At 37.4% G+C, this 25,853-nt stretch overlaps 1 protein-coding gene across 11 annotated transcripts in view; it reads right to left on the bottom strand.

Annotated features, from left to right (window-relative positions):
* WDR33 (WD repeat domain 33) overlaps positions 1-25,853 on the bottom strand; it is a 69,554-nt gene that overhangs the window by 28,610 nt on the left and 15,091 nt on the right. For 7 of the 11 annotated variants that reach the window (XR_012057294.1, XR_012057295.1, XR_012057296.1 and 4 more), the window contains exons 2-7: positions 24,443-24,666; positions 22,204-22,272; positions 21,656-21,760; positions 20,928-21,023; positions 20,294-20,445; positions 18,442-18,539 (exon numbers count right to left, since the gene is read on the bottom strand). Coding sequence is in view for 7 of the 11 variants with exons in the window: in XM_041718237.2 (XP_041574171.2) it covers positions 18,442-18,539; positions 20,294-20,445; positions 20,928-21,023; positions 21,656-21,760; positions 22,204-22,272; positions 24,443-24,646 (724 nt within the window). In the remaining 4 variants the exon portion in view is untranslated. Of the gene's footprint in view, positions 1-320; positions 343-1,017; positions 1,040-1,729; positions 3,201-18,441; positions 18,540-20,293; positions 20,446-20,927; positions 21,024-21,655; positions 21,761-22,203; positions 22,273-24,442; positions 24,667-25,853 lie in introns of those variants that run through there. The other 4 variants (XM_072933127.1, XM_041718243.2, XM_041718242.2 and 1 more) reach the window with 3 other exon arrangements.

The raw sequence follows: 25,853 nt of genomic DNA, 5'->3' as shown, positions 1-25,853 counted from the left end.
CAGACAAAGATTATCAAACTTTACACAGACTGCAGGAAAAGATTTGTGTCAGTCAATAATCCAATTAGCAAGTGTAAAAGATCCAAGAAGGAATGTGAAGACAGTTTCAATTTGCTCTTTGCATTTTGCAATGCCACCAAGGCTGAGCAAACTGGGAAGCAGCAAGTGCACTGAAATAAACTGGTGGCAGAAAGCAGAGCACTGAGTTACAAAGCACTGCCCTTTCTGAACAGACACAATTCTCATCTCAAGCAGAAAGGGCCAATTTTCAAGCAACTGAAATACAAAAGGGCTGAAAAATTACAGGAGCAGAAACTCACCTAATGAACAGAATACCATGAACTGAAACAGAAAAAATCTGGCATGTAATTATCACATGTAATATCACACTACTATACAGGCATATTTAATTTAGCTGTGATTTTGGGGCTAATGAGAAAAAACACAGCAAAATTTTAAAAAATAACAATCTTGGTGAAAAAGTGTAATTGAAATGCAGGAGACAAACAATGATTTGAATAATATTACAGACACCTAAGAGAGAGAAACCCTTTGTTTGAAATTTTAAGCACCAGAGATGAAGTCAGGCGAGAGACAGAAACAAGGAACATTTTCTGCCTTAGTTTAAATTTCTGCACCATCAGTGCTCTCATTTCCTCTTATTTTCCTGACTTTCCTCTATTGCCACTACACTCCCAGTCCTCGCTTTCTTGCCACCTAATAATTCTGAAATTTATGAAAATATTTTCCTCTTTTAGATTTAAAAATAACACTGCAGTTCGTAAGTAAGTAGAGAAATGCAAATATATTTTATTTCTGTTTCAATTCTAAAAAGAAGTGCCTTATTAAACAACTGTTTTGCAGTGTGGCTGTACAAATATCTATGAAGCCATCTAAAATTCTGTGCATCCTCACGTAAAATTTTAAATTCTACAAGCACATGAATGGATCTAAAACAAAGCTCTTCACATGTGACTGAACAGAGAGACAGAGAAAAATATGATTTTCAAAACTTACCAGGGATTTTGTGCAATAAGACCTAACAAAGAAAGGGAGAGATGTCAACAGGAAGAAATGGGATAAAACAATCCAAATAATACTTAAGTAACTCAGATATATCAAAACCAGGGGGGAAAAGCATGGAGAACATGTAAAGATAACATATATGGGCATGAGAAGAAAGGCAAAGGGGGTTTAAGTTTAAGTGGGTTTACAAACAAAAGTGCCGGCAACAATTTGTGGAAAATCCTGTCCTCAGATTCATTCATTTTGTTCACAGGCAGATGTGAACAAAACAAGAGAGATGTGATTTTTAAAGTAAAGGGGAAAAAATTGCTGCTACTACTTCTTAATGTAAAAAGAAAATAGGTGTGACACAGGTTTCCTATGACAACATGTTAGAGACTGTTCTTTCTGGACTAGAACAGAGGATACAGGAATCAAACACATCCCACCACTTCAGGCTATGGATAGATGAAACACTTCTCCCAACCCTTCTGTGCTTCTGGAAGTCACTACCAGTTAGATTGTTTCACTGCCAGCCTCAAAGGAGTAAAAACATCAGCCAAGACATGAATATTGCTCCCCTCTGTGATGCAGGTTATGACTGAATTTGTATTTGAGTCTACAGGGACATGTAGACAGCAGCATGTTACAAAGTCCCAAAATGAGACAAAGAAATGATGCAGAATTTGGCAGGAAAGAGGCCTAAAAGCCCACTGCAACTGTAACTGCAGTGTTATGTTCTCATGAAGCAATCAGCATTTCCACAAGAAAACACATTGATTAGAACAGCAAAATGACTCCTCAGAAGCAGAAAAATACTCAATTTCAGTGCTACACCAACAGCTCCTGGCTGTTATTGCGCACCCCTCCATCTTAGCACCAGATACATTGTCTAATATTTCAAAATGAAAATTTTTCAAACACTTAAAACAGAAAATTTGTTTCTTACACTCAGAGGAAAAATAAGTTAGTCTGAAGTACTTTTTGAACTAAAGCTATTGTAGAGCTTTAAAAAAGCTTCAAAAATTTAATAAGAAGTTCTAGACAATACACAGAACCAAAATTCTAGAGAATACATAAAAAAGTCAAATGACATGGACAAAATAATTGCCAAGACAGAGAATGTCCATCTATTTCTAAGTGCAAAAAAAGAAGTTTGACCATCTCTCCAGCAACACTGAGAAAAAAGAAACTTTTTAGTTTTTCTGAAACAATGATCTTGCCTGAAGAATTTTAACTTCATCTGCTTTGATATGGGATGAGTACAACAGGAGGAATATTAATACCAGAGATTTTAATTTCACCATTCTGGAAATACAAGTTGAAAATATTAAAAATTATCTATGGGGCTTTTTTTGCCTGGATTTTGGACCATTTATTATACAAAACCAGCACCACAAAAGATACCTGCTTAACTTCAAATCATCTGCAACTGTGTAAAAAATGTGGCTCAAACCACCAAAAGAAAACATCACTTATATGAGAAATTTAAAATAAAAGGCAAAAAAGACCAAGTGTTTACTGGGACAATGTGGTTCAGAAAGAAGCTTTTTTCTAATGAATCTTTAGATTTCTCTCAGTGCTTTCTGTAGCAGCATTTAAAATTTTTCACCTTGCACACACCAAAAGGAAGAAAATAGACAATATCTTTCCAGACTCAGAAATATACCAACCAGTTCACATAATCACAATGAACTAGGTCCACATATGAAGCTCCAGAGACAGGAGACAGCTAAAAAGCAATCTTGGGAAGATGGAAAATTTGGAAAATAACAGGCAGAAGGAAGGAGGTAGGTTAAGCAGAAAAATAATGAGGGGGAGGTCATGGCCAGGATGAGGCTGCTCTCCTGGCCTGGAGTGGAACTGATCTGTGCTCTTCCAATAAAACACCTTTTACAGTGCTGGGTGTGATGTCTGTAGCTAAGTTGAGAAATGTGAAAACGCAGGATTTATCTTCTAGGAAGTCGGACTTTAGAAATCTTCTATGAAATAAAATTACTGATTAAGTGAATCAGTGCTGTGGGAGAGGCAGGGAAAAAAGTCACCTCTTCACTTGCACAGATAAATTTCCGTACACAGTCTCAAAAGCATAGACCAAAGAAAGATGACTGTCATGAGAGAAGATGGTATAATTTCTGTTTGAGAAAGAGCAGGTAAGAGCATGTCAGTGCTCCTGAAGTAATCCACTCAGGAAACTGAAAAAGACCAAATATATTTGTTGGCTAAATGATGCAAGTGCTGCCAAATTTACATTTTGATTTTTTAGTATCTCTGTTAACACAGCAACTCTGTATTGGGGAGTAAAGTGCTTTTTTAACCCTGAAAGGTTAACCAAAAACAAAAAAAGAAGCTTTAACAGGTATAATCCCATGTCAACAGTTTATTTTCAGTGCAAATAAAATACAGTTATTGTTTCAGTACACAGAATACACCTCCATTAGGCTGGTCTGTTTTTGGAATACACACTCCCACGTAAATTATCTGCTCTAGCAAGATGCAGTTTTACAAGAGTCAGTGTGCCATGCAGGAGACCAGCTGCAAGAAGCACTGCACTGGGGAGAGGTGCAGCAGGCTGGGGAACACCTGAGCCTAGAAACAGGAGCTTCATCTGCTGGAGACTGGGCTGGGAGACTCCAGCAGCAGCAGCAGAGCTCTGATCTCCCCGAGACAGCAGCAGAGCTGTGCCCTGGGATCACTGCTCCTCGCCCAGAAAGCACTGGGGATTGAGCTCTGCCGTCTGCATGACACATTCCATGCCACAGCAGCAGTAAATATTCCTGCCCTCATGCACAAATGAGTACACCTTCACAGAAGTTTTTGTTATATAAAAGTTATATAGCCTGATTATCTACCAAGTGGTTTTAGGAAGACTTTTCTGCTCCTCTGTGAATTAATTTTTTTAAAAGGGGATAGATTTGCAAAATTATTAGTGCAATTAATCATTTTTTACTAGCAGGTGATTTGTTCAGGCTGATTTGAACTAGAATTAGGACAAAACATCTGGTGAGCAGAACACATCACCTGAAGCAGCTGGGTGACCATTCCCAGGCCTGCAGATGTCCAGTCCACAGTAACAGCAATCCAAGACCCATGGACAGTAACAAACTGAAAAATTAATTACCTCCTCACTCCTAAGCTTGAGTCCTTCTTGTGCAAAGACTGCAAGGAGTAGATACATCAGGAAAAACATTCTGATACTCTTCATGTCTAATAAATGCAACATTAATTTCTAAGTTTTTTAATATGGCACTTTATGTCAAATTAAATTCTAATTTCAATTCCCAACACTGTTCCCGTTCATAAACCAATAATGAACTATGCTTGTTAGTTACTTGTGATAATTGCAGCAGCTAAGTATTTCTCAGAAAAATTGCCTCATGCCTATTCCTTACTTGCAAAATAACTTCAAGTAAACTTACTTACCAAGTAAATTATTCCATCTTACAAAAAAGTTTTAAAACAACTTATTCAAATACCAACATTCTGTTGGAACAGGTCATTATTTTGGTAAACAAATTTTGTGCAATGGGTTAAAAACAACTAGTGCAACACCTAGTAAGCCACTTTGGTGGAATAAACCCCTGTGACTCAAAAACCTGCTTTGAATTTCAGTGAAATACTGTCATTTGCTACACCTGTGGAAGTGATGATACCTGAAATGACAGAGCTGTGCAGGAAATAATGCAGCTTCAACCACTGCAGATGAATTGTCAGTATTTCTAGCCAAGCTTACTAGGAACAGACATCCTTGTGGTGATATTGCAGACTGAAACACCCACAGTAAGTGCTCTTAGGGACAAAGACTGGATAATCCTTGAGGAATTGTCATGCAGGGAAAAGAAAATGGCAGGGGAGAGCATCTGGCAGCATGCGCAAAGCTGTGAGCAAGCAGCACGGATTTTCCAGCCAGGAAGGGGTGGCTGCATCCCTCCAAACATGGCTGGCAGCAGTGCCACCTGCTATTTAAAGCTCCAGTTTTATGTGACCACCGGAATTCTAAATTAATACAGGCACAGAAATTCCTGATTGCATTTTTAGAAAAGCTCTGTTTAAAAGTGCTGCAAATGCAATACATGCTACAGAAATGACACCTCCAACCTGCTTGTGTAGGTGACTGGAAGGAGCTTTTCTTCCTCCATTCCTTTAGAAGCAAGGGATATTCCTGACAAACTAGGAGTAGTGTGAAACAAAGAACCTACCTTTGCCCAAAGAATAATTGCAGAGTAATTAAATATAATAAAAAAAATTGTCTCGTTGGATTTAGCTTTTTACATTTGTAACACCATGTGCTCACTTACAAGTCTCTGGAGAAGAGAGACTTCCAAAAGGAGAATGGCAATCAAGAGTAATCAATATTCATCAATATTATTAATGAATATAATATTCCTAAGGGCTAAATTTAGCAAAGCAGCCAAGAGAATAATGCTTTTGAGAGTATATGTATTGCTAAACAGAAAAAACCTTTTTACAGTCATTTTAAGTAGGTGAGTCCCTATTAGGGAAGCAACAAAGAGTTGCTGCTTGAAGATTTCAGGGCATAAAGCAAGATCTGGACAGAAAATGCATCTTATTATCCAACTACATCACCTGACCTAAAATAAGCAAGTTTCTGCATCCTTAAGAAGGGTTGGTGTAGCCTTAAAAAAACCCAAAAAAACCCAAACAACAAAACCCTATTATTTTCTCTCACAGTATCAGCTGGTCTAATTAAAACCTCTATTTGTGCTTATGAATTATGCATGGGTAAGAAGAACAGAAAGCAGACAAAGAAAAGGCAGGATTCTTCTTGACCAGGCACAAACAGCAAGCAGGAACACCCAGCACTCTATCAAGCTACAGACTCAATAACTTCTTAGAAAACAGAGATATATTGCTAACAACTGAAAGTACCTAAGCTATATAGAAATAGGTTTTAAAGCTGTCCAGATTGTATTTCCCATGTGCAACTCTACCTTGTTCTCTATTAATTACAATTCAAATGGGAAAATTTTGTTTGCAAGTTTTGAAATGTGTGGTTACTCCTTTCTAAACTCAGATGTAGTAAAAACACCAAGACAAATCTGGCCTGCACTTTTCATGTTTTAAGACAAAACAGCTTCAAAAATTTATTTTTTTAATTTTAAGATAATTGCAGTCTCAATATTTAGAAATGTGCAGTCTTCTTTTGAAATGCTAAATTCAGAAATTAAGTAATTTTGGTTTAGACACTACAGTCAAGACCTGAACAGGTGTGGGAATGAACAGTGAACTGTACTTTGTGGACCAGCTCTTACTTGAAAGAAAAATAGGAAAAAAGATTATCTAAAATCCATTTCACCTGGATGTAAAGGATTATTTTTGTAAACTCAGCAGGTCTACTTAGGGGATCTCTGGAGAAACTGGGAATGTGATTTAGAGAAATGCAGCTTCAGGAACACTAATGCACACAGACAAATCAAGGCTGCCCTACTCCAAGGAATAAAGCATCTACCTAAATCACTTTTTTCTTATTATTTTTTCTTTTAAAGCAAACACTTTCCATTTAACTGTGCATGGATTTTACAGCTTTACAACATAACCTGCAAAGTCTTTTTCAAGACTGCATGATTTTGACACATAAAAGAAAGCAGCAAACAAGTATTAAGGTGATAAAATGTGCCACTGGGACCATTACAGATGTTGATATAAAAATTATATATGCAAATATAACAATTACACATATTTTGTGTGTGTATATATATGTATCTGTAGGTATTGGTTTACCTCACTTACTACATCAGCAGAAGCTTTAAAGATACTGACAGCACACATCACACCTTCCATCTTATTGACAACAAAGTTTTAATGTTTGTTGTACACAGGAAGTTCTGAAACTTCAGTGATTACTCTAACATACTATTAGTTCCTAAGGAATGATCTAACATTTAGCATCTCCAAAAAAAGACCCATTAAACACGAAACCTTTCCAATCTAAAAAGCATACATTTCCTCAAGCATGTTAAAATCTGCTAGAAAAAAAACCTAAAAACAAAATAGAATTTTTGATTTTTTTTCAAGATCAGTTCCTTATGTCACATATGCTGGTGGGCAGCTGAATCCTAAATCAGTAGGATTTTTGCTGGCTTTGACAAAACAGAGGAATTCAGTCTAATCACTGAATCAGTATCCCAGGAGGACTGGGTAAGTCAGGCTGGAAGAAATCTCAGAAGTCTCTTGCTCAATCTGCTGCTCAAAGCTATGAAGTCAGAGTAGGTTACTCAGAGATTTATCCAGGTTCAGTCTGAAAACCTCCAAAGGCAGAGATTGCACAAGCCCTAGAATTAAGCAAAGCTCTCACATTCTTCTACGGCCCTCGTAAGAGAACAGGTGAAAAAATAAGACCCTGAACATGAGATCATCTCTGCACTGAAAAAGGACTTTTAAATGTGTTTTCCACTGGATGAGAAATGGAGATATACTATTTTCTTTTTTAGAACTTTTAACTTTACTATAATACTTATTTTTATAATGGCAACATATCTGGAACACCAATGAGTTTGAAATCATTTGAACGTCTGGGGATTCCCATTAAACTTGTACCTAAGTCGGAAATTACACATGAATACCATCTCTACATCAATTTGTGCTACATATCTCCAAATATTAAAGAAGGTGAAAATTTCCTTTTCAAAAAAGAATGTTTTACCCTATCTAACAGCTTGGGACAAGTGCCTCCCACAGAGGGTTGGAAAGAGGGGTGGATTCAGCTCTTCACTGAATCCAAAAACAACATTCAATTTTTTTAGTCTTTGAGGGCAGTGATTATTTATAAAGCCAGAAAGAACCTCAACCTCTGATGAAAAATAGATCTCAAGGAGCACTAGGCTTTGTGTTAAGGTCTTTCTATCCAAATTCTGAGGATTCTGTAAATGTGTATCAGAGCTACTTTTTCCTTAAATCTTAACACAGACAAAAAATAAAGCTGAATAAGGCTATCTGCAGAAAAGAAGTTCAAGTGTAAAAGTATTGTATAATTATTTAGACTTGATTGCTGCTAATAATAGGATTCTGAGCTCCATTTTTTTCATCTCTTCATTTTACCCTTTGAGAACTAGAATAGTTACAGTTATTACAGCAGTATTACAGCTACTAATTTATAAGGTTATTATGACTCTCATTAGAGGATCTTTTTAAGTGATGAAGTTTAAAATATAAGATTTTAATACAATATCTACAATATTTTTATGCTCTCTATCATTCTAAACAAACAGGCAGAGAAAAAGACCATTGTACATATGGCAGAAAATACACATCTGCCAGCACACACAGAAAGCTGGGTTTGAATTTTACTAAAAGTTATTTTTTCTTCTCAGTATTAAGCAGCTCAGGTAACACATTCCTCAACTTTTTCGAATAAAAATTTGAAGTTTACCCTCCAAGATCTTGGTGACTTTGAAGAAGCACCTGTTTAATGTTCAGCTTTTCAGCCTCATATTTATATAAGGTGAAGTCCCCTTAAAAACTAATTTTGGTGAGCAGAAAGTTTCAGACAAAATTCCTATAAATGGTCCAAACCAGATGAAGATCACCCTCTGTCTTCAATGACAATGTAAGTAATACTTGTAGTACTTCTAGTTCTTGTCTACACCAGCAAATTAAACTGCAATGATACAACTACTTCTCTATGTGGCTGTAGCTACATCTGGAATAGCTCACTACATAAATCCAGTGGGGCAAAATCAATGAATACACAATATGACAAATATTAAGAAAATATTGGATATATTAAAAAAATATAATTATATTATTAATAAAAATAATAACTAGCTGATGCATTGAATTGGACAGCTTGTGTAATGTATCAAAATAATGTTTTGCAGAACTAGAAATATCAGATGTCTCCACTGAATAAATAATTACAAATAGTAATCAAAACTGTCTAGGATAGAAGAATTGTCAAACTTCATCTGTGAAACTTTTTATAAGATAAATATATTTCGAGTAGTTTTAGATTTCTCCTGTACAGTTAGATTTGTCATACTTACAGGTGTGCTTCTTTGAAGCTAAGACACTAACAGCCCTAATACTTTTGAATTTAAAAAAAAAATCTCCCCCTAAAATCCTTCCCTTTATAAATGAATATATGAATATATAAAAATTTCACAACAGTTACTTTACCTGAAGACACATTTATACTTTCAACAGCAAAAATCAAAATGTCTTCCTCAAGAAGTGTTTTGTTTTCAACAAAAAGCCTTATCTGTGAGTAGCAAAACTAAGTGACAATTTGTATTTTCACTGTGAGATAAGGATCAATCCCTTGGAAAGTTCTGGCACTGAAGTTAATAAATAAGTCTTGAGTACATGCTTGCATGCTTAATCGCCTCAGCTACTTTCTGCAGAAGCATACACATGTATCCTGGCCATACTCCCAGCTGAAGTGAACCAGAGCTAACCTTAGATCTGAGAAGCCACTTTAGATGCTTCAGTTTTAGAGCTGTAAAGTGACAAAGCTTAAAAAGAAGAAAAAAAAAAAAAAAGTCCACATAGCTTCACAGGGACTACTAAAGGAGATAATTAATTTTAATCAGGTGGTAGAGATCCTTTTTCCTAGGTGGAGTCAAAACAATGGCATCCTTAACAGCACCAAGCTGGGCAATCACCAACCACATGAACTTTACCAAGGGCAAGTGCTGGGTTCTGCACCTGGGACAGGGCCACCCTCCTGTGTGCATGAGCTGGGAATGAGGGATGGACAGCAGCTGTGGGAAGGCCTGATGGGGTCCTGATGGATGGCTGAAGGTGGGTCCGTGGTGTCCTGGCAGCCAGGAGGGCCAGCCATGCTGTGAGGAGCCAGTCAAGGAGGGATTGTCCTGCTCTGCTCTGACCTGGGGCAAGTTGGGGCATCACAAGATGAGACACAAAGTTTCAGACAGAGTTCAAAGGAGGCCATGAGGATTGTGAAAGGTCTAGAGGGGGAACCATGTGGGGAGCAGCTGAGGTCATTTGATCTGTTCAGCCTGGAAGAGACTGAGGGGACCTCACTGCAGCCTACAACCTCCTTGTGAGGGGGAAGGGGAGGAGAAGACACTGATCTCTTCACTCTCGTGACCAGTGACAGCACCCAGGTCAACAGCTAGAGCTGAGTCAGGAGAGGTTTATGTTGGACATCAGGAAAGTTTTTCACCCAGATAGTTGAGCACTGGAACACAGTCCCCAGGAAGTGGTCACAGCACCAAGCCTGACAGAGTTCAAGAAGGGTTTGTAGAATACTCTTGGGCAAATGATGTGAACCTTGGGGATAACCAGGACTAAAGAGTTGGACTCCATGATTCTTGGGGGTCTCCTCCAACTCAGTATATTCTATGATTCACTCCGTGTTAATCTTCAGAACATGCACAGAGCATGTTCCTAACTCTACCCAATCAGTTTGAGTCTCTACAAGCCACAACACAGAACACAAAATGTAAAAGATTTTGGGGGTACTGTTACCACACAGATGAGCATATATACACTCTTGGCACATTCTGCACTGCCCACTTGTGTCCATGTGTGTCACTCAGCCATAACACCCCTGCCTCTCCAGTGGCTGATCCAGTGACTCAGGTTGCCCAAAATTATTTACAAAATGCTCACTGTGACTTGCCAAGTTCCACCACACCTCATTCTCATCCCCACACTCACACTGTCACCAGCTTTTCTCAATCCTTACACAAGCTGTTGTTAGTTTTTTCATACTGACACAGCCTCCACACTTTCTTCACATTTCCTATGCTTCTTATTTCCAGCCACCTTTCACACAGATTTATTCAGGATTCTTATTTATCCCTTTTCTCCTGGTCTGTTATACAATCCCATTTCAGCAAATCCCCAAGTAAAATTTTGATTGTGTCTTCCTAAAAATGCAATGCATCACAAGCAGGATCAGCTTTCTCATGAAGAAGTTAATGCCAGGCAGGTAAGAAAGAGATAAAAAAATGCCACTGTATTTTAGGGAAAACATTTGCAAGCTCTCCCATCTCCCAGGGACTGGCTGTCCCTAGCAACATGTAATCTCAAATATGAGATTATGGTACCAATCACATGATAAAACTTGATGCCAAGTGTCTCACTACTAAACCTAGAATAGCACTCTGAGCTAAATGTAAGAATAGCAGGAAATAATTTAAGTATGTAGAATAGAAATGCTGCAAAGAATAGATCAAATGCTTTGCAAAATTTATGCTAACCTAGATGCACAAAAGCTTTTAGTACAGTAAGAGGAGGATATAAAAAAATTTAACTTAAGAGTTTTGTTTAACTCATGCAAGTGGCATCAAGAAGCCTGCAAGGAAAGTTTCTAAGGACTGACATAGATTATTTTCAGTAAGGAACTGTGTTTTTCTATTTTCTGAAGACTTCCACCACTTATTCTAAAAGAGCTTCATTCTATCTGTGCTCTCTGAGGAAATGGTATGTCAAAAAAAGAGTCCATTAAAAATCTCATTAATGAAGTGTCCAAACCTGAGTACTCATCCATGTAAGACTTCATCAGAGATGAGTTACTAATATAACTATCTTAAGGCTAATTACAGATATGTATTTCTGTTCTGTTGAGAACTTCTGCTATCACAGATACTGGTGAGTAGATATCCAGAGGCCACCATCCTCAATGGCCTGCCTCCTTTTCAACAACCACACTTGTGCTGAGAAAGGAAGGCTGGTAACACTTTAGCATCAGCATTCAAATGCCTCTGTAATTTAGGATTTTATCATTACTATGAATGTAATCTGCTTAGATTGTGTTTTTCTTCCTCCACAATCATGAGCAGGGCTGAAGGACAAAGCTCTCAGGTGCACCAGAGGCTCTCACTGCAGGAGTGTCCTGAGCCCTACACAGAGTATTGTGCACAATTATTTTTAATTCCATGTGAAGTCATAACTGATGGAAATCAAGTTCTCATCCCTCAAGTACTTATAACTAACAACCTGTAAAAAATGGTATCACCTAGTTCAGTATTTATCTACCCCTTGCAATCATCAGACACACAAAAGGAACCAGAGGCAAGAAATCCTAGCAATGCAGAGAGTTCTTATGGAACCATCCTGTATTTCTGCAGCACTGAGAGCTGGCTGTCCTGGAAAACACTGAGGTTTCTCATTATTCCTCCAAGCTTAACAGAATAGGTGGGTTACAAATATTAGTGTAAAATTTGCCCTTGGGCTCAATGTAAGTAACTGTAAAACTTTCAGCTTCAGGACAATTTTAAGGGATGAAAATATTTCAAAGTTATATCTGAAAGAATCTTTCTTGCATAGCGTCTCTTGGTTCTTGTCTCATGAAAAGCCTTGACAGAAATGTGCAGTGTAACTTTTTTATAGCTTAATGCTGTGATTCATGTCTTGTGATCTCTTTTACCCATTCCTTGAGAATTCTATGTATTTCCTATTAATTTTTCAGGATTTTCAAAACACTGGCTGTAGATAAGAATCAGAACTCTAAGACTTAGTATGCTGTACACTACTCACAAATTATGAACTACAGTTTTTAGGCATATCAGGTGCAACCAGCTCCAAGAGCAGTCTTCAATATCCTCTAATTCTCCTGGAATTATTTTAGGAAGCAGAGCAAAAGCCTGAAGCTATCAACTTATCACCATTTTTTAATCATCTCCACGAAGTGGTTCAACTCCAAATTTTTGTTCAAGCCAGAACAAAATAGAACTTCACAAATAGAAAGCTGATGTAAGTCAATACAGTAGGCTAGCTTCTCAACTGTCAGAAGGATTTTTACTTCTAACACTTAGAGAAGTGGCTATTTCAATGAAGCCTACCTACAATAAAGTTTCCTATGCAGAGAAAACCAATGCACTTTAGTCCTCAAAGTAATTACCAGGAATAATGCTGAGTTACCAGATGATACCTGAACACTTTTTAGTAGCCTTAAGCAAGAAATGGGATAATTCCATCTAATGCAGGTCATATTCACCATCCTAACAAGCAGCAGTAACTGAGATTAGCTACAAGCTCAGAAAAGGGTGTAAGTACTTCCACTTGAAGTCCCTGGTGCTACTTAACTCTGAACAAAGTGTAGAGAAAGATGCTAACGAAATACATGTAGTGTATTTCCTTTTATGAAGCAAGAAATTGTGTACAATATTTGTAGCTTTTAGTCTCAAAAAAGGTACAGAGACATTTCCTAATGAAAGGAGAAAAGTGCATGAGACTAAAGAGTCCACCATGCACAAAAAAATCAAAGGAGCAGAGCAGGATTACTGGCATAACACAAGTAGCAGGCAGAACAGCAGAGCTCCTGCATCACAGATTGTGCAAGTGACCCTGTTTGTGTAGGGGAAAATCCTCTCACATATTCACTATTAACATAAAATCCTTAACATTTCTTGTGCCTAATGCATGTGAAAAGTACAGCTATTTGCTGCTCCTCAACTGATTTAGCTGCAACATCTCTCTCCCCCAGCCCCAGGTCAGTTTTGGCAACGAAGATTGATGAAGATCAGAGAGCTGCAAGAGCAGCTGGCAAACAAAACATCCACCAACAAAGAGGAGACTGAGTTGGTCCAATCCAGCATTCCAAAACAGATCATCTTTTTAAGTTCAAAAAGTCAAGGACTTGCCTTCTTTAGATTGATATGGTTGGTGCCACTATCAGCCAGGTCTCATTTCATCCTGAGCTTCTGTTCTGAGTAAAAACTTTCTAAAATTCATGCAGGGATGCACAAGTAGACTAGAAGAAGTTTCAAATATACCTGAAATCCCAACAGTCTAAAGAAGCAATCCACACCAAAAAAACCCTGAATGTTTAAAAACTAGGTCTCCTTACAAGAAATATGGTACTGACATACATGTCTCAGCTAAGAGAAGTAAATTCCAGAAATGCAAGGGAAAAAAAAAGAAAAACCTCACATAAGGGTAGTAAAGTTGGAAACAGAAGTGCTGGGTTTTTTTTCTTTAAAATTACACAATGCAGAGTTCAATTATGCTCCAAGAAAATGAAACCGTTTTAGAAGTTACTCGCTTCAAGGCTAAGAGCTGGATAATAACGCATGTTTAAAAATGAGGGACCAAGATGAAGATGTAGCTCTGGAACTCAGCTTCTTTTTACCCATGGAACTCATGTCTAAACTAAGTACAGGATTTGCTATTCAACTGAGTAAAAAAACTCTGAAGAGATCCTTCCCTTTCAGGTGGAAAGTGCACAGAATACAAACCTTACAATAGATTTAAACAGCTTAAGGGGCTTCATGGTACCTTATTTTTTAATAAAGACTGAGAAATGCAAGAGAAGGAAGGAATAAATCCTTCAGTTATTTCAGTATGAATAGAGGTGGAAACACTTTTTTAGAACCTGTGAGCAGATGAAAAGACTGTTTACCACAATTGCTGTGACTTCTGAAGGCTCAAACACATGGGTTATTTTGTAGGTGACAGTGTTAAAAATTAGATATTGTTACAAACTGCATATTTCAAATCCAGACAGAATGCAATAAAATCTTGATTGCCTTTAATTGTTTGAATTAGGCTAAGACAAATCTTTTATCAAGTCTACCACCCTGGCTGAAAGACTGTTTAATGTATCACCCTATTTTAGAGACAGAAAATAGAAAAACATATCTACAAAGTATTTTAAAAAGCATAGGTTATACCATCCTTCAGAGAGCTGGGTGGAGTCATCCCCCCACAAAAGACCTATTAAGGCAGGTAACTCTGAAATCCTGGGAATACAGAACTAATCTACACGTCAGAATGAAAACATTACAGTCTTCCCAAGCACTCATTTCTACTGGATGATTGTGAGAGGAAGAAGAAGGAAGGATAGGGGTGACTGAGAAATCCAAAATCTATTTGTAGCCTCCTAGCCCACAATGTCATGCTGGGAATAATTAAGGAATCATGTGTTTATTAATGACCTACCCAAAATATTCCCAGGGATACATCAGCACAGACACACTACCCAGAACATCACTGCCACCAGTAAAAATCAGCAATGGCATTAATTTCTCATATAAATAAAGGGACACGAATGTTGTACTGCATACAGTTTTTCACCAGATGTTTTCAGCATTATTAAAAGCCATCCATGTGTATGTTCTTACAGAAATGTTCCCAGCATTAACTTCATTGCAATGGTTTAGACAAAAGATCTGAGATTTTATTGGAAATGCCATTCAGAGGAACAGATTATTGTCAGGAAAATAAAATGTTGCTATACTTGAGCCTGTTTTCCCTGTCTTATTTTTAAAATAACTTTTTTTTACCATCCTGAAGTTCCTACATATATATTTAAGTAAGTGCACTAAACTGCACTCGTTACCACCATCAAGATGGTGAAATGACAGAAATTCACACAGGGAAAAGCAACTGGTGCAAAATCAGGATCACAGCAGCTCTACCTCAAGAGAAAAGCCAGGCAGTACGGGCTGTGGGGAAGCAATGACGTTCAATGCTATTTCCTCCACCTACAAGTTCTTCCAAGATAATTCACTTGAATTATTTAAAGATGATTCCACAAGAAAACAAGAATTTAATCCTATTTATGTCTTTAGGGTATTAAAAAGGAGCCTGATAAATCTGCATGTAATGCTAACTAAATGCCCAAACTCCCCCTCCTGTGCCCTAGAAAGCTATGGTGGTAAAAACAGCAGCCAAAGAACATTAAGCAGTGAAAAACTGGGCAGCAAAAAGGGACTTGGAGACTGAAGAAACGAGACTCAGAACCTCTGGCACGACCTATGAAGAACCCTGGAGGGTGTCCTGATTATCTTCACTTTGAGGAATTAATGGGCAGTGAATACAGTTAATAAGTGTATTTCATGCAGCCCATGTATTCATACCTTGAACTACTGGAAGGAAAAATGCACAGCCTATTCCAGACAGCTGAAAGAACTGCAGGGAAACCTTAAATCATCTCATGTCATTTACCACTTCCCTTGTTTTTCCAGTACTCCTCAGAAGGTAAGTCTAGAATTGCTGCTTCAGGCCACTTTCAAGGGAACCATTTCAATAAACAACAGGAATATTAATTTGCTCTAATGCAAGCAAAAGCACCTGCAATAAATCTATGGAATTCTGTCTTTTTTGTATCAGCAAAGCTTATCCCAGTAACTTTAATGCTCTCTACAGAATTGCTTTAAAAGCATTCCTTACCGTTACAATCATCAAATCTGTTTTTTAAAATATCTTCCTTAATTGGTTGTTGAAAAAATAATTCAGAACAACAATGTATCAGCGTATTATCCCTGTGAGTGCTGATATTTTTAATTAATATATCTGACTGTAAACTGATAGTTACATTTGACTTTTAATTCCATGTGACAATTTGAAGACCACCTTAACACGTCAAGTGAAACTCTGGACCTAAAGGCCACTTCCTTCAACTTCCCAGCACCAATATTATCCAGAATAGCTGTATGATGTGTGAAAGTAGGAAATCATTTCCCAGCATTGTATTTGATCTAAACAATGTACATAAAATCCCTTTGACATAGTGGCACTAAAATTTTAATTTACAGATCACTAACTGGATGGCAATGGTGTGAGTATTTACACAATTGGAAGGCTGTACTCAGCAAAGTATTACAGGTCACACTTGTAATATGTAAAAGCAGAATGCACATGGAGAAGCCAAAAGCTAAAGATCAGTATCCTAAAGCCTTAAGCACTAACCTCCAAATAAGAGTGAAAGCTTGTATTTTCTACCAAGAAAATTGTGTTACTCATCAGTTCTTTCAAATAACTTCTGACCATATTTAAAACCAGTCCTAGAGACCAAAGCCAAATCAAACCTGTGTATTTGCAGAGACATGCTCCCAACAATCAGGGCTTTCAGTATTATTTTCCTTTGGTGTGGGGAATTTTTTTGCTGGTGTTCTTCGGGTTTAGGTTGGGGTTTGGTGGTTTCTTACTTATCTGACAGTAGAAACAAGGAATTATCTCCCCTATTCAATTTTATCCAAAGATGTAAAGTTTTCAAACCACTTCCAACTTACGTGAAAAGTGAAGTACACTGCGGTAAGATGATAAAAGTAGAAGCAAATGTATTCTTTATAGAATGATGTGCAAACTAAAAATTGAATATTGAGATACATAAACTAAGAAACTATAGGCTACTTCTGTCTGAGGTCTACTCACAATCAGATGTTAACATACACAAGGTAACAGAAGAAAATGTAGTGCAAGTTCTGTTCCCTATAGCCTAAATTAAATACTTTTCTCCTTCTACTTTACACAGAACACTGAAAGAAAATAGAAGTGCAGAGATTTTTATAACCTTGACAATTCTGCTTGGAGGCAACCCCTATTTCCACCCCATGGTTAGAACATACCTGGAGGCAGGTACAGAATATGTTTAGGGCAGAAAGATTTCTCTGTAAACAATCAAGCAAAAGAGTCTTAAATCTGTTTGAGGCCTTCCAGAGTAACAGGTGTAAAGTATACAAACCTAGAAATTTGTTTGCCAGGTCCTGCAAAGAACACACCTACCATCATGTCCATGGACACATGCTGCTAAAATATCATTAATGCAGTAATGCTGAAGCTCAGTGTCTTTGCAAAGTAGTGGTGTTTAAAAGTAACATACTTGTAAAACAAGAGGAGACCTTAAGAGTCAAATGAAACAGGGAGAGCTTGACTTTGTAAGATACGGAATGCAGGTCCAAGTTGGAAGCATGATTTAATAAAAAGACTCCTTAATTTAGGAAAGCACTGTACAAGCTCACACACCTAGAACTGAAAGCCCATGTTTTTGTTCCATACCTTCTTTGCACATGATGTGCAAATCTACAACCCTCAGTCTCATAGCAGACTTTTAATATATTCTTATTAAATTATGTACCTTGGACATCTCTGCAAAAAAGGAATAGCTGTCAGAAGCTACTGTTACTGCTCATTTAACACTGCAGCAAGAGAAGGAGAAAGGCTCAAGAAGGCCGGTGGAAAGGCACCAGAATTTAGTGTACATAGATGTTGGACAGAAACTTTAACCATAACTAGGATTATTTACCTGTGCTATAAAAGATGTGATTAAAATTTACCTGTTGTCTCTACTTAAATACTCTTCCTCTTAAGGAATGAGAAATAACCACATTGCCCCTGAAGAAATCAGAATGAAAGGTACAACCATGAAAAGAACAGAAGCCTCTGCATGAAGATGCATGTTCCGAAATAACAGCGGTCACAAAGATTAAGCTTTGGAGAAAGATAGAAACAGCTGTTTCTACCTAATTAGGAGCAGTAAAATGTCCTTCTAGCCACCTCCACTGTCTAGAGCTCAAGGGAGAGTAAACAGTGTAATGCCCTTGTGAACTGCAGCCTCTCTGAATATAAGGCACCTAGAGCAGCAGCCAAACAAAAACTTGTTTGGAGCATTAAGAAAAAAATTGTAGGCAAGCTGATACGTTTATATTGTGAACATCTAATTTAAAAAAAAAAAATGTTTTCCCCCTCTTGAAATACCCCAATCAGTACTTTTGGTACACATACCTCGAAGAATTCTCTCCTCATGGCAACGTAGAAAGTCCCAGATTCTAACAGTGCCGTCGTCAGAGCATGTAGCAAATTTATTATCCGTGGGTGAGAAACTGTTACATGAAGACACACAGCAGGGGAAAGAAGTCAGCATTTAACAGATTATCTATGCTTCTCAGACAGGGCAAAATTATACTGTAATGTGTTATACACTGAAGGAGGCATTTGAACATAGGCACTTCTAAGTGAATACAGTGCCTGCCAAACGGCACTTCACCACAAGACATGAATTCAGCATAGGATTATTATTGCATTGTAGTCCCCTGTCAAATGAGGAAAAAATCTGTCATTTATTCTTAGCACCCTCATGTCTGTGACTGCACAGAGTAGTGCCTTCTTGCAGGATGAGATACAACATCAATATGGTTTGGTAACTGTCAGCCTAGATTTTCATGTTTGGTAATACCACAAGAAAGTGACACTGCATAGAAGCACAGGAGAACAGTTCTTAGGAAAAAAAACTCCTCTTCAGTCACAGGTGCTTTGCAGCAGAGAAGCAAAACAAGGGAAAGCTGGTTACAGAAAAATGGTACGTGGTTTAACTGTTGGGGGAAAAAAAACCTATATAAAACAAACACTTATAAGAGCAATTTGGAAACACTCCCTCTTATTACACCCCACCAACAACATGAAAAGAATCCTAGAGACACGTAAGCAGCTTCCAGGTTCAGCAGTTAATATTGATTGATGAAAGTCACTGGAAAAGCAAGGAGTTATTTAACCATGTGAATAGGGCCAGAACACCTCCAATAACGACAGGCACTCAACTTTCTTTCTGGTGCAGTGAAAGACCACAAGAGAGTCCTTTTGAAATTTTAGATCTTTATGATCAAGAAAAGGCCTAAAGCAGTAGAGAAATTCAGTGCATGGCCATGATTGTCAGACAATAACTGAATCCAAAGTAAGTACTTCTCATAACCAAACTCTGGCAGAAAATGCTGCACCCTACCAAGAAAAATGGTGACTTTAGTGGAAAGCGAGTTTGTGGCAGTGAACCTTTATCACCAAGGGCCAGTACCTGAACCCAAAGAAACACTGTTTTAGCACCATTTGGGATCTGCAGCTTCTCTTCAGACTTACTTTAAAAACGTTTACTAAAAATTATATGCAGGTTTGCTCTAGAAACACCCTTCATTTACATCTTACTGATAAATATCACTTTGGATTTGATTTTTATATAGACATTTGCACAACTGAGGCATCAACACTGAACCAAGAGAATATCCTACAATCTTCTTTTCAATGGCTTTCTTACAGTTTCAAGCTTGAAGAACCCATTCACTATTAACATTAGACTTCTGTATGTGGTAGTCTGCGTGGGTATTTAGTATTACTGGAAGTCTTGGCTTCACCAAGCCAAGCAGTTCTTCACTTTATTTAGTGTTTTATTATTTTGTGAGAACTATGCAGGTGTTTTATTTCTGAAGGCTTTATATTTTATTCAGTTAGATTATTAAAGACTGAATTCTTTATTTGGAATGAAATTGTTGTCTTACACAGTGCGTATAAAAAGGAATAACTGATACACATCGTCACCATATAAAAATGAAAAGAATACCAGTGCAAAATGCGGCAGACAAATACATCTCTAACATATTGCAGAGGCAGATACTGGGACAATACTAATTCAGAAAGATGCCAGCAAAACGGTGAGAATGTGGAAACAAAAGGAAATCCTGTGTTTATGTGGTGCAGGAAGTTTCCCAGAATCTGACAGAACCCATGCATTTCTGCACCCAGAATACACTTAGAGAACAGTCTAATCATGGCAATAGGTACTACAGAAAATGGTATATTGTGTATAAACCTGGCCTCTCTAATCGCCTCCTTATGTGCCTGGAACATCTTGACGTTGTTCATGTTGGACTGCCAGTATTTCACATATCCCCCGTGGTCTGCTGTCAGCATCCACATATCATTGTGTGACCAAGTCATAGCCCTTACAGGGCTGTCGTGAGCCTGCAAATTCAGAAACAGAACTTCTAGCAAACACATTCGAATACTGTCTGATCCACACAAACACTGAAGTTACTACAGTTCCAACTTAACAGCTGCAGTGAGGAAACGACAACAGTGATGATCTAATTACATTCAAGATGCTGGGGGGAAAAGTCCCTTACTCTGTATAAAATGGTCTTCTAAATAACAAGAGTATTTGCACTTTGTTTCCAAGTGTTTCTTTATTATTACAAATACTCATAGTACATTCTCGAGAACAGTTAATATAGAAGATGGAGGTGGAATGAGAAGCATTAAATGAATTGCCTGTAGCCATGGCCTGACATGGGATCACAACAGAATAAAAGATCTCTATAGAGGATCTGAATGGCTCCCATCACCATTCAGACCACAGACCCATGATGAACAGGGTGAAGATGTTTTCCTAAAACATGCTCCAAGACCTCAAGGAAATACAAAGAAATCTTGACAGATTACTTTACCTGCAATATTGTTTCAAAATTGAAAGTCAGTCCATTCCATAAAGTGAACTCCCCACTAGATGCACCAGTGACCAAGCGTCTCCCCTCAGGAGTCCACTGCAAAAGAAATATTTAACTAAACTGTGCAAATATAACACTCAAATATTTCTTCACAATTCTCCAAACAAATCATGAGCTTCTTCAATGACTCTGTGGAAATGGAAGCTACTAAATGACTTTCTAGAGGATATGAGAAGGCAGAACTGTGCCAGAGGACTTTTGTAACAACAGGACAAAGCCCACTGTAAAAGCAATGAAAAATTCTAGTTGTAAAGAAGAAACAGCTTATTGGCACCAATGCATTTCTAGCACACAATATCCATACTAAACAATACTTGTGACATCATGGAAAAGTCGTTAAAAGCTGCTATGAGACTCAAACAGCACAGAGACCAAATTTCCTTTTGAGTAAAGACATGCCAGGTCTCTGAAATGTAATAAGGAAGGCAGGAATTGCAACCCAAACTCTGAGAGTAAGAACTCTTGTGTACTCAGACTTTAAAATTTATTTTCCTAAAGCTCTCCATAGAAAGACTGGACACAGAAGCAGTCCATACACTGTACACTTTATTTTTATTTAAAGATGCTTTAACTGCCATCTTGTCATCTTGTCTTAACTGCCGTCTTGTCAGAATCAGTCTAATTTAAATTAAGACAACACAACAAAGTAATTCCAACACTGTACTCACCCTGACAACAAACACTGGGCATTTTACTTTATTAGTAGATGTCCGAACAAATTTTGTTGTCACAGCATTCATAGGATTGTTCAGCATTCCTATAGGAGGGACCAACTGGAAGAGAAGAAAGAAAAGACTTACTGATGACATTGAAATCAGAACCTTCAAGAAAAGAACACATTCTAAACACTTATTTTTGGAAAAGCAAGGTTATCATTTGCAGGGACATTAGCAGGAGTAAGCTGGTAGAAGTGTTTCAAAGTCTGCATGATTTAACAACACAAACATCCAGAAACAGCATCTTCAAGAGCAGTGCTGCAATCTCAGTGCATGATGAAAGTTCTATGCACAGAAATTAAAAGCCTGTCCAACCTTAAGATCCCTTCATGGACACGGATTCCAACAGAACAAAATAATGTAGAGTGAAAATACCCTTCATAGCTTTAAGGCTTTTTGCAGACACAAAAATAAATTCAGCTGACATGTAGAATCCTTCCTATCTTCTGGACAAATTTTACTTGCACAACGTTATCAGGGAATGGGAGAATTTTACTTACATCATTGTAATATCCTGCATCGGGCTGGATTGCTCGCATGTCTCGTTGGTCTCTCTGCCACACTCTATTCTGGAAAGAAGAAAACAACTCCTGTTCATAAAGTGCACTTTCTTGTTAAATAACAGAAAATAATAAACACATGGAGATCCTGTTTGTGAAATTCTAAAGTGCTCCAAGGATTTTAGAATGAACTGCATTAAGAGTTTGGACTCAGGAAAAAGAACATGTGGAATTTATACTCTGTAATAAAAGGAGTCAGGAATGTTTAAAGTGCTAATTTCATCAGATTGAAGTAACTCCAGGAAAGCAGCAGTCTTATGTAACAAGGAACTTTATTGTGGTACTCTGCTGCCCAGTGTCAAAGCTTCATATTCAGGACAAGAATTTACATCATGAGCAGCTGTGCCGATGAACTCCCCATGAAATCCACAGAGCAGTACAAGCTACAAAGGGACTTTTTGCAGTGCCAGCATAAAGGCAACGCTTTCAAAAGGCCAAAACTTAGAAGACCAAGGGATAACAACGCCTTCAGTTAGTTAAATTTTGTGAGTTGTCAAACAAAACCTCAAAAACACTTCTTATGAATTTAGGATTATTTATTTTGGCCTTGTGCCACAGACCCCACCAATTTGGATCTGTGCACATATTGGAAACAAGTTACAAGTCTAGGTAAAACGTTCCCAGCGTGCACCACTCAAGTTTGCTACAACTTCTCAAGCTAAGAGCAAATTACACATTTTCTTGGTTGGTTATTTTTTTTCTAGAACCACATTAAATTAAATTAGTAGTACTGAAGCCAGCAGACGGAGATCAGATTGGGGTTTTTTGTATGTTGTAACTGTGTTGATAAACAGTTTTGAGGTACTTATTTCTGCCACAGTAAAAAGGGTCCTGGACTTCAAAATTGGATTTTTTTAGAATAGTCCACTACTTATAGAATCCCTTATGGGGCATTCCTAAAACATAAGAATGTGCTAAAAATGTTTGATGTTCAAACAGATCTTAGAAGATAATGGATTAGTTATTATGAAAACCTTCTGTTAATACCTACAAGTTGTAACCATGCATTGGCCAGAGCAGATGGAATTAATTTTATCACATTTTTGCAATGTTGCTCTTGCAGCTCCAACAATGCCACTATTTAGATTTTATTCTATTTCTACCAGGGTAACATCCACTACTCATAGAGTAAATCTTGGATGAGAAAATTATATTTCTTAAGTAATGCCATCCCGTCAGGTGAGCTAAATAAGCATTTTTACAGAAACATTTCTTCAATAAAACCTAATGTTTATGTTTTTCTCTAGTTCTTAACTGTATAGAAATTACTTTCAGAGGCCATACTGCAAGCTGAAGAGTTATTTACTAAAATGATGAGAAAACATTTCTAGTATCCCAGTTTTGGAGGGAAAGGGGCAATGGTTCATCTTCCATTTTGGGAAATTTCTGTTTCAAAACAAAAATAAGAATGACTACATTATTTATAATCAGTTCATGAAAAGTCACAACATTACATAAGATATTCAAAAGTTGCATTTTATCTTCAAATACACAACACTTGCAGTTTTATTACCAATGCTCAACCTCCTCTTTTTATTAACAATATAACAAATTTACAAGCATTTGTAATTTTTATTGAAAACACAGCACTGTGGCAAGCACATTTCTCTCCCTCTCAGGATTTTTCATAGAGGTGCATAGAGAGAAATGAAAGAGAAAACAATTTCTATTTCTGCTCCTTGTTTTTCCTATGTGGAATGTGTTTGGAGAATTGTTTACCTGGAGTGAGTGCTTAATTAGATTCTGGTGAGGATTGTTTGAGCCTGATGGCCAATCCAACCCACCTGGGGCTGGGCTCGAGAGAGGGTCATGAGTTGTGGTAGAGATAGAGTCAGAGAAAGTAGTATATAGTTTTAGTATCCTCCTTTTATGTAGCATATTAATGTATTTTAACATAGTTATAATAAAAAAATCATTCAGCCTTCTGAATTGAGTCAGACATTGTCGTTTTAGTATCCTCCTTTTATGTAGCATATTAATGTATTTTAACATAGTTATAATAAAGAAATCATTCAGCCTTCTGAATTGAGTCAGACATCATCATTTCTTCCCATTAGGTTCAGCTGCATTTACAATACAGCATTACATCTCCCAGTATTCCATATTCCTCTGCAGAAACCAAAATGGGAAGAAGAAGAAAAAAAATTCTAAACAAAAATCAAAAAATCCCTTTACTGACCTCCAAATATTTGATGACAGAAGGGTTGTAGTCTATGGTCTTCCTGTTGACAGCTTTCCTCATGCGCTTGCCGTCGAAGGTGAGCTGCTGCATGGCTTGCTGCTGGGCGAAGTCGGGCCGCTTGTAGAAGAGCTGCCGCGGCGCCTGGTGCTGGAAGCGCGGCATGTGGAAGAAGCGGGGCGGGGAGCCGATCTCCGTGGCCATGGCTGCGTCCTGCCCCGAGGCTGCAGAGGGACAGCACAGCTCAGCACACAGGCATTGCTGCAAGCAACACTTCTCTACAAATTCATTTCCCACAAAGCATGAGAAAATCCCACTTCAGCATGCCAAAAATCCCACTCTTCAGCATCTCCCCTAATTTGGAGTAACAGCTTAGAAATTACTGTTTCTGTTAAAAAAAAATTTGCAGATTCCTCTGAATAATTATCTTTTTTCCTCCATGCTACATAACACCAGCATCAAAGCAGGTAAATAATTTTGAATTCCGTATTGAATTCTGTATTGAAATACATCACTGTTAGGTTTGCATTATTATGCCTAAACTAAAAATGTGCGGGAAAATAATGTCCTAAGTAAAACAGTATAAATAAATGCAAGAAATGGCAAGAACCTTCAACAGAGGATATTTCAGATTCAGTATAAAAAACAGTAAACACCACGTTAACAATAATTTAATTTAGCTATTAAAGGGAAAAAGTTTTCAAATATTAACTCAGCATCTTATTCTATGACCTAAAAATAAAATTACACTTCTTTCACACAGCTTCTTGTAAATGGACCACAGATCACATCTACCTGTACATGTATTTCCAATTCTGTGACTGCAAAATAAATGAATTACACATTTAACAAGGAAATACACCTAAGACTCACTGAGAATGTTAAGAAAATGTGAGGGACAGGGAGAAAATACCAATATTCAGAATTTTTCTAACAGAAGGAAATGAGTATAATATCTCATTTGTCAGTCTAAGAAGTCCTTAAATGGTGAGATTACAGCAACTCTGTCAGAGCTGAAACTACACTATATGCAGTCTTTAAAGTGTATACTAACTTCAGACTAAGCACTGACACATGCTGAACCAACGAAAGCTCAAAATACAATTTGAACATATTCTCCTCCATATTCTAAACTCATTTTGTAAAAGATTTTAACCAAATGAAACTAGCACTGTTATCAAGGGAATCCAAAAACACCTAGAAACTCCTTTGCACAAAGGGTTAAGTGTTTACACAAAAGCAAAGTGCATGTAATAAAAAAAAGGAAATAGCAGATTCCTTTTTTAGAAAGACTACATCATCTGCTTGTAAATTGATGAATGTGTTTTCCTATGTAGTCAAAATACTTGTATCCTCAACTTGAAAGAGCTGAAAAGTTGTTTCATTGCCAATTTTACAATTTTATCTTGCT

The sequence above is a fragment of the Taeniopygia guttata genome, chromosome 9, assembly GCF_048771995.1.
Source record: "Taeniopygia guttata chromosome 9, bTaeGut7.mat, whole genome shotgun sequence".
Taxonomy (NCBI): Eukaryota; Metazoa; Chordata; class Aves; order Passeriformes; family Estrildidae; genus Taeniopygia; species Taeniopygia guttata.
Note: the sequence above shows the minus strand (reverse complement) of the source record. Positions and strands in the feature narration are given on the sequence as shown.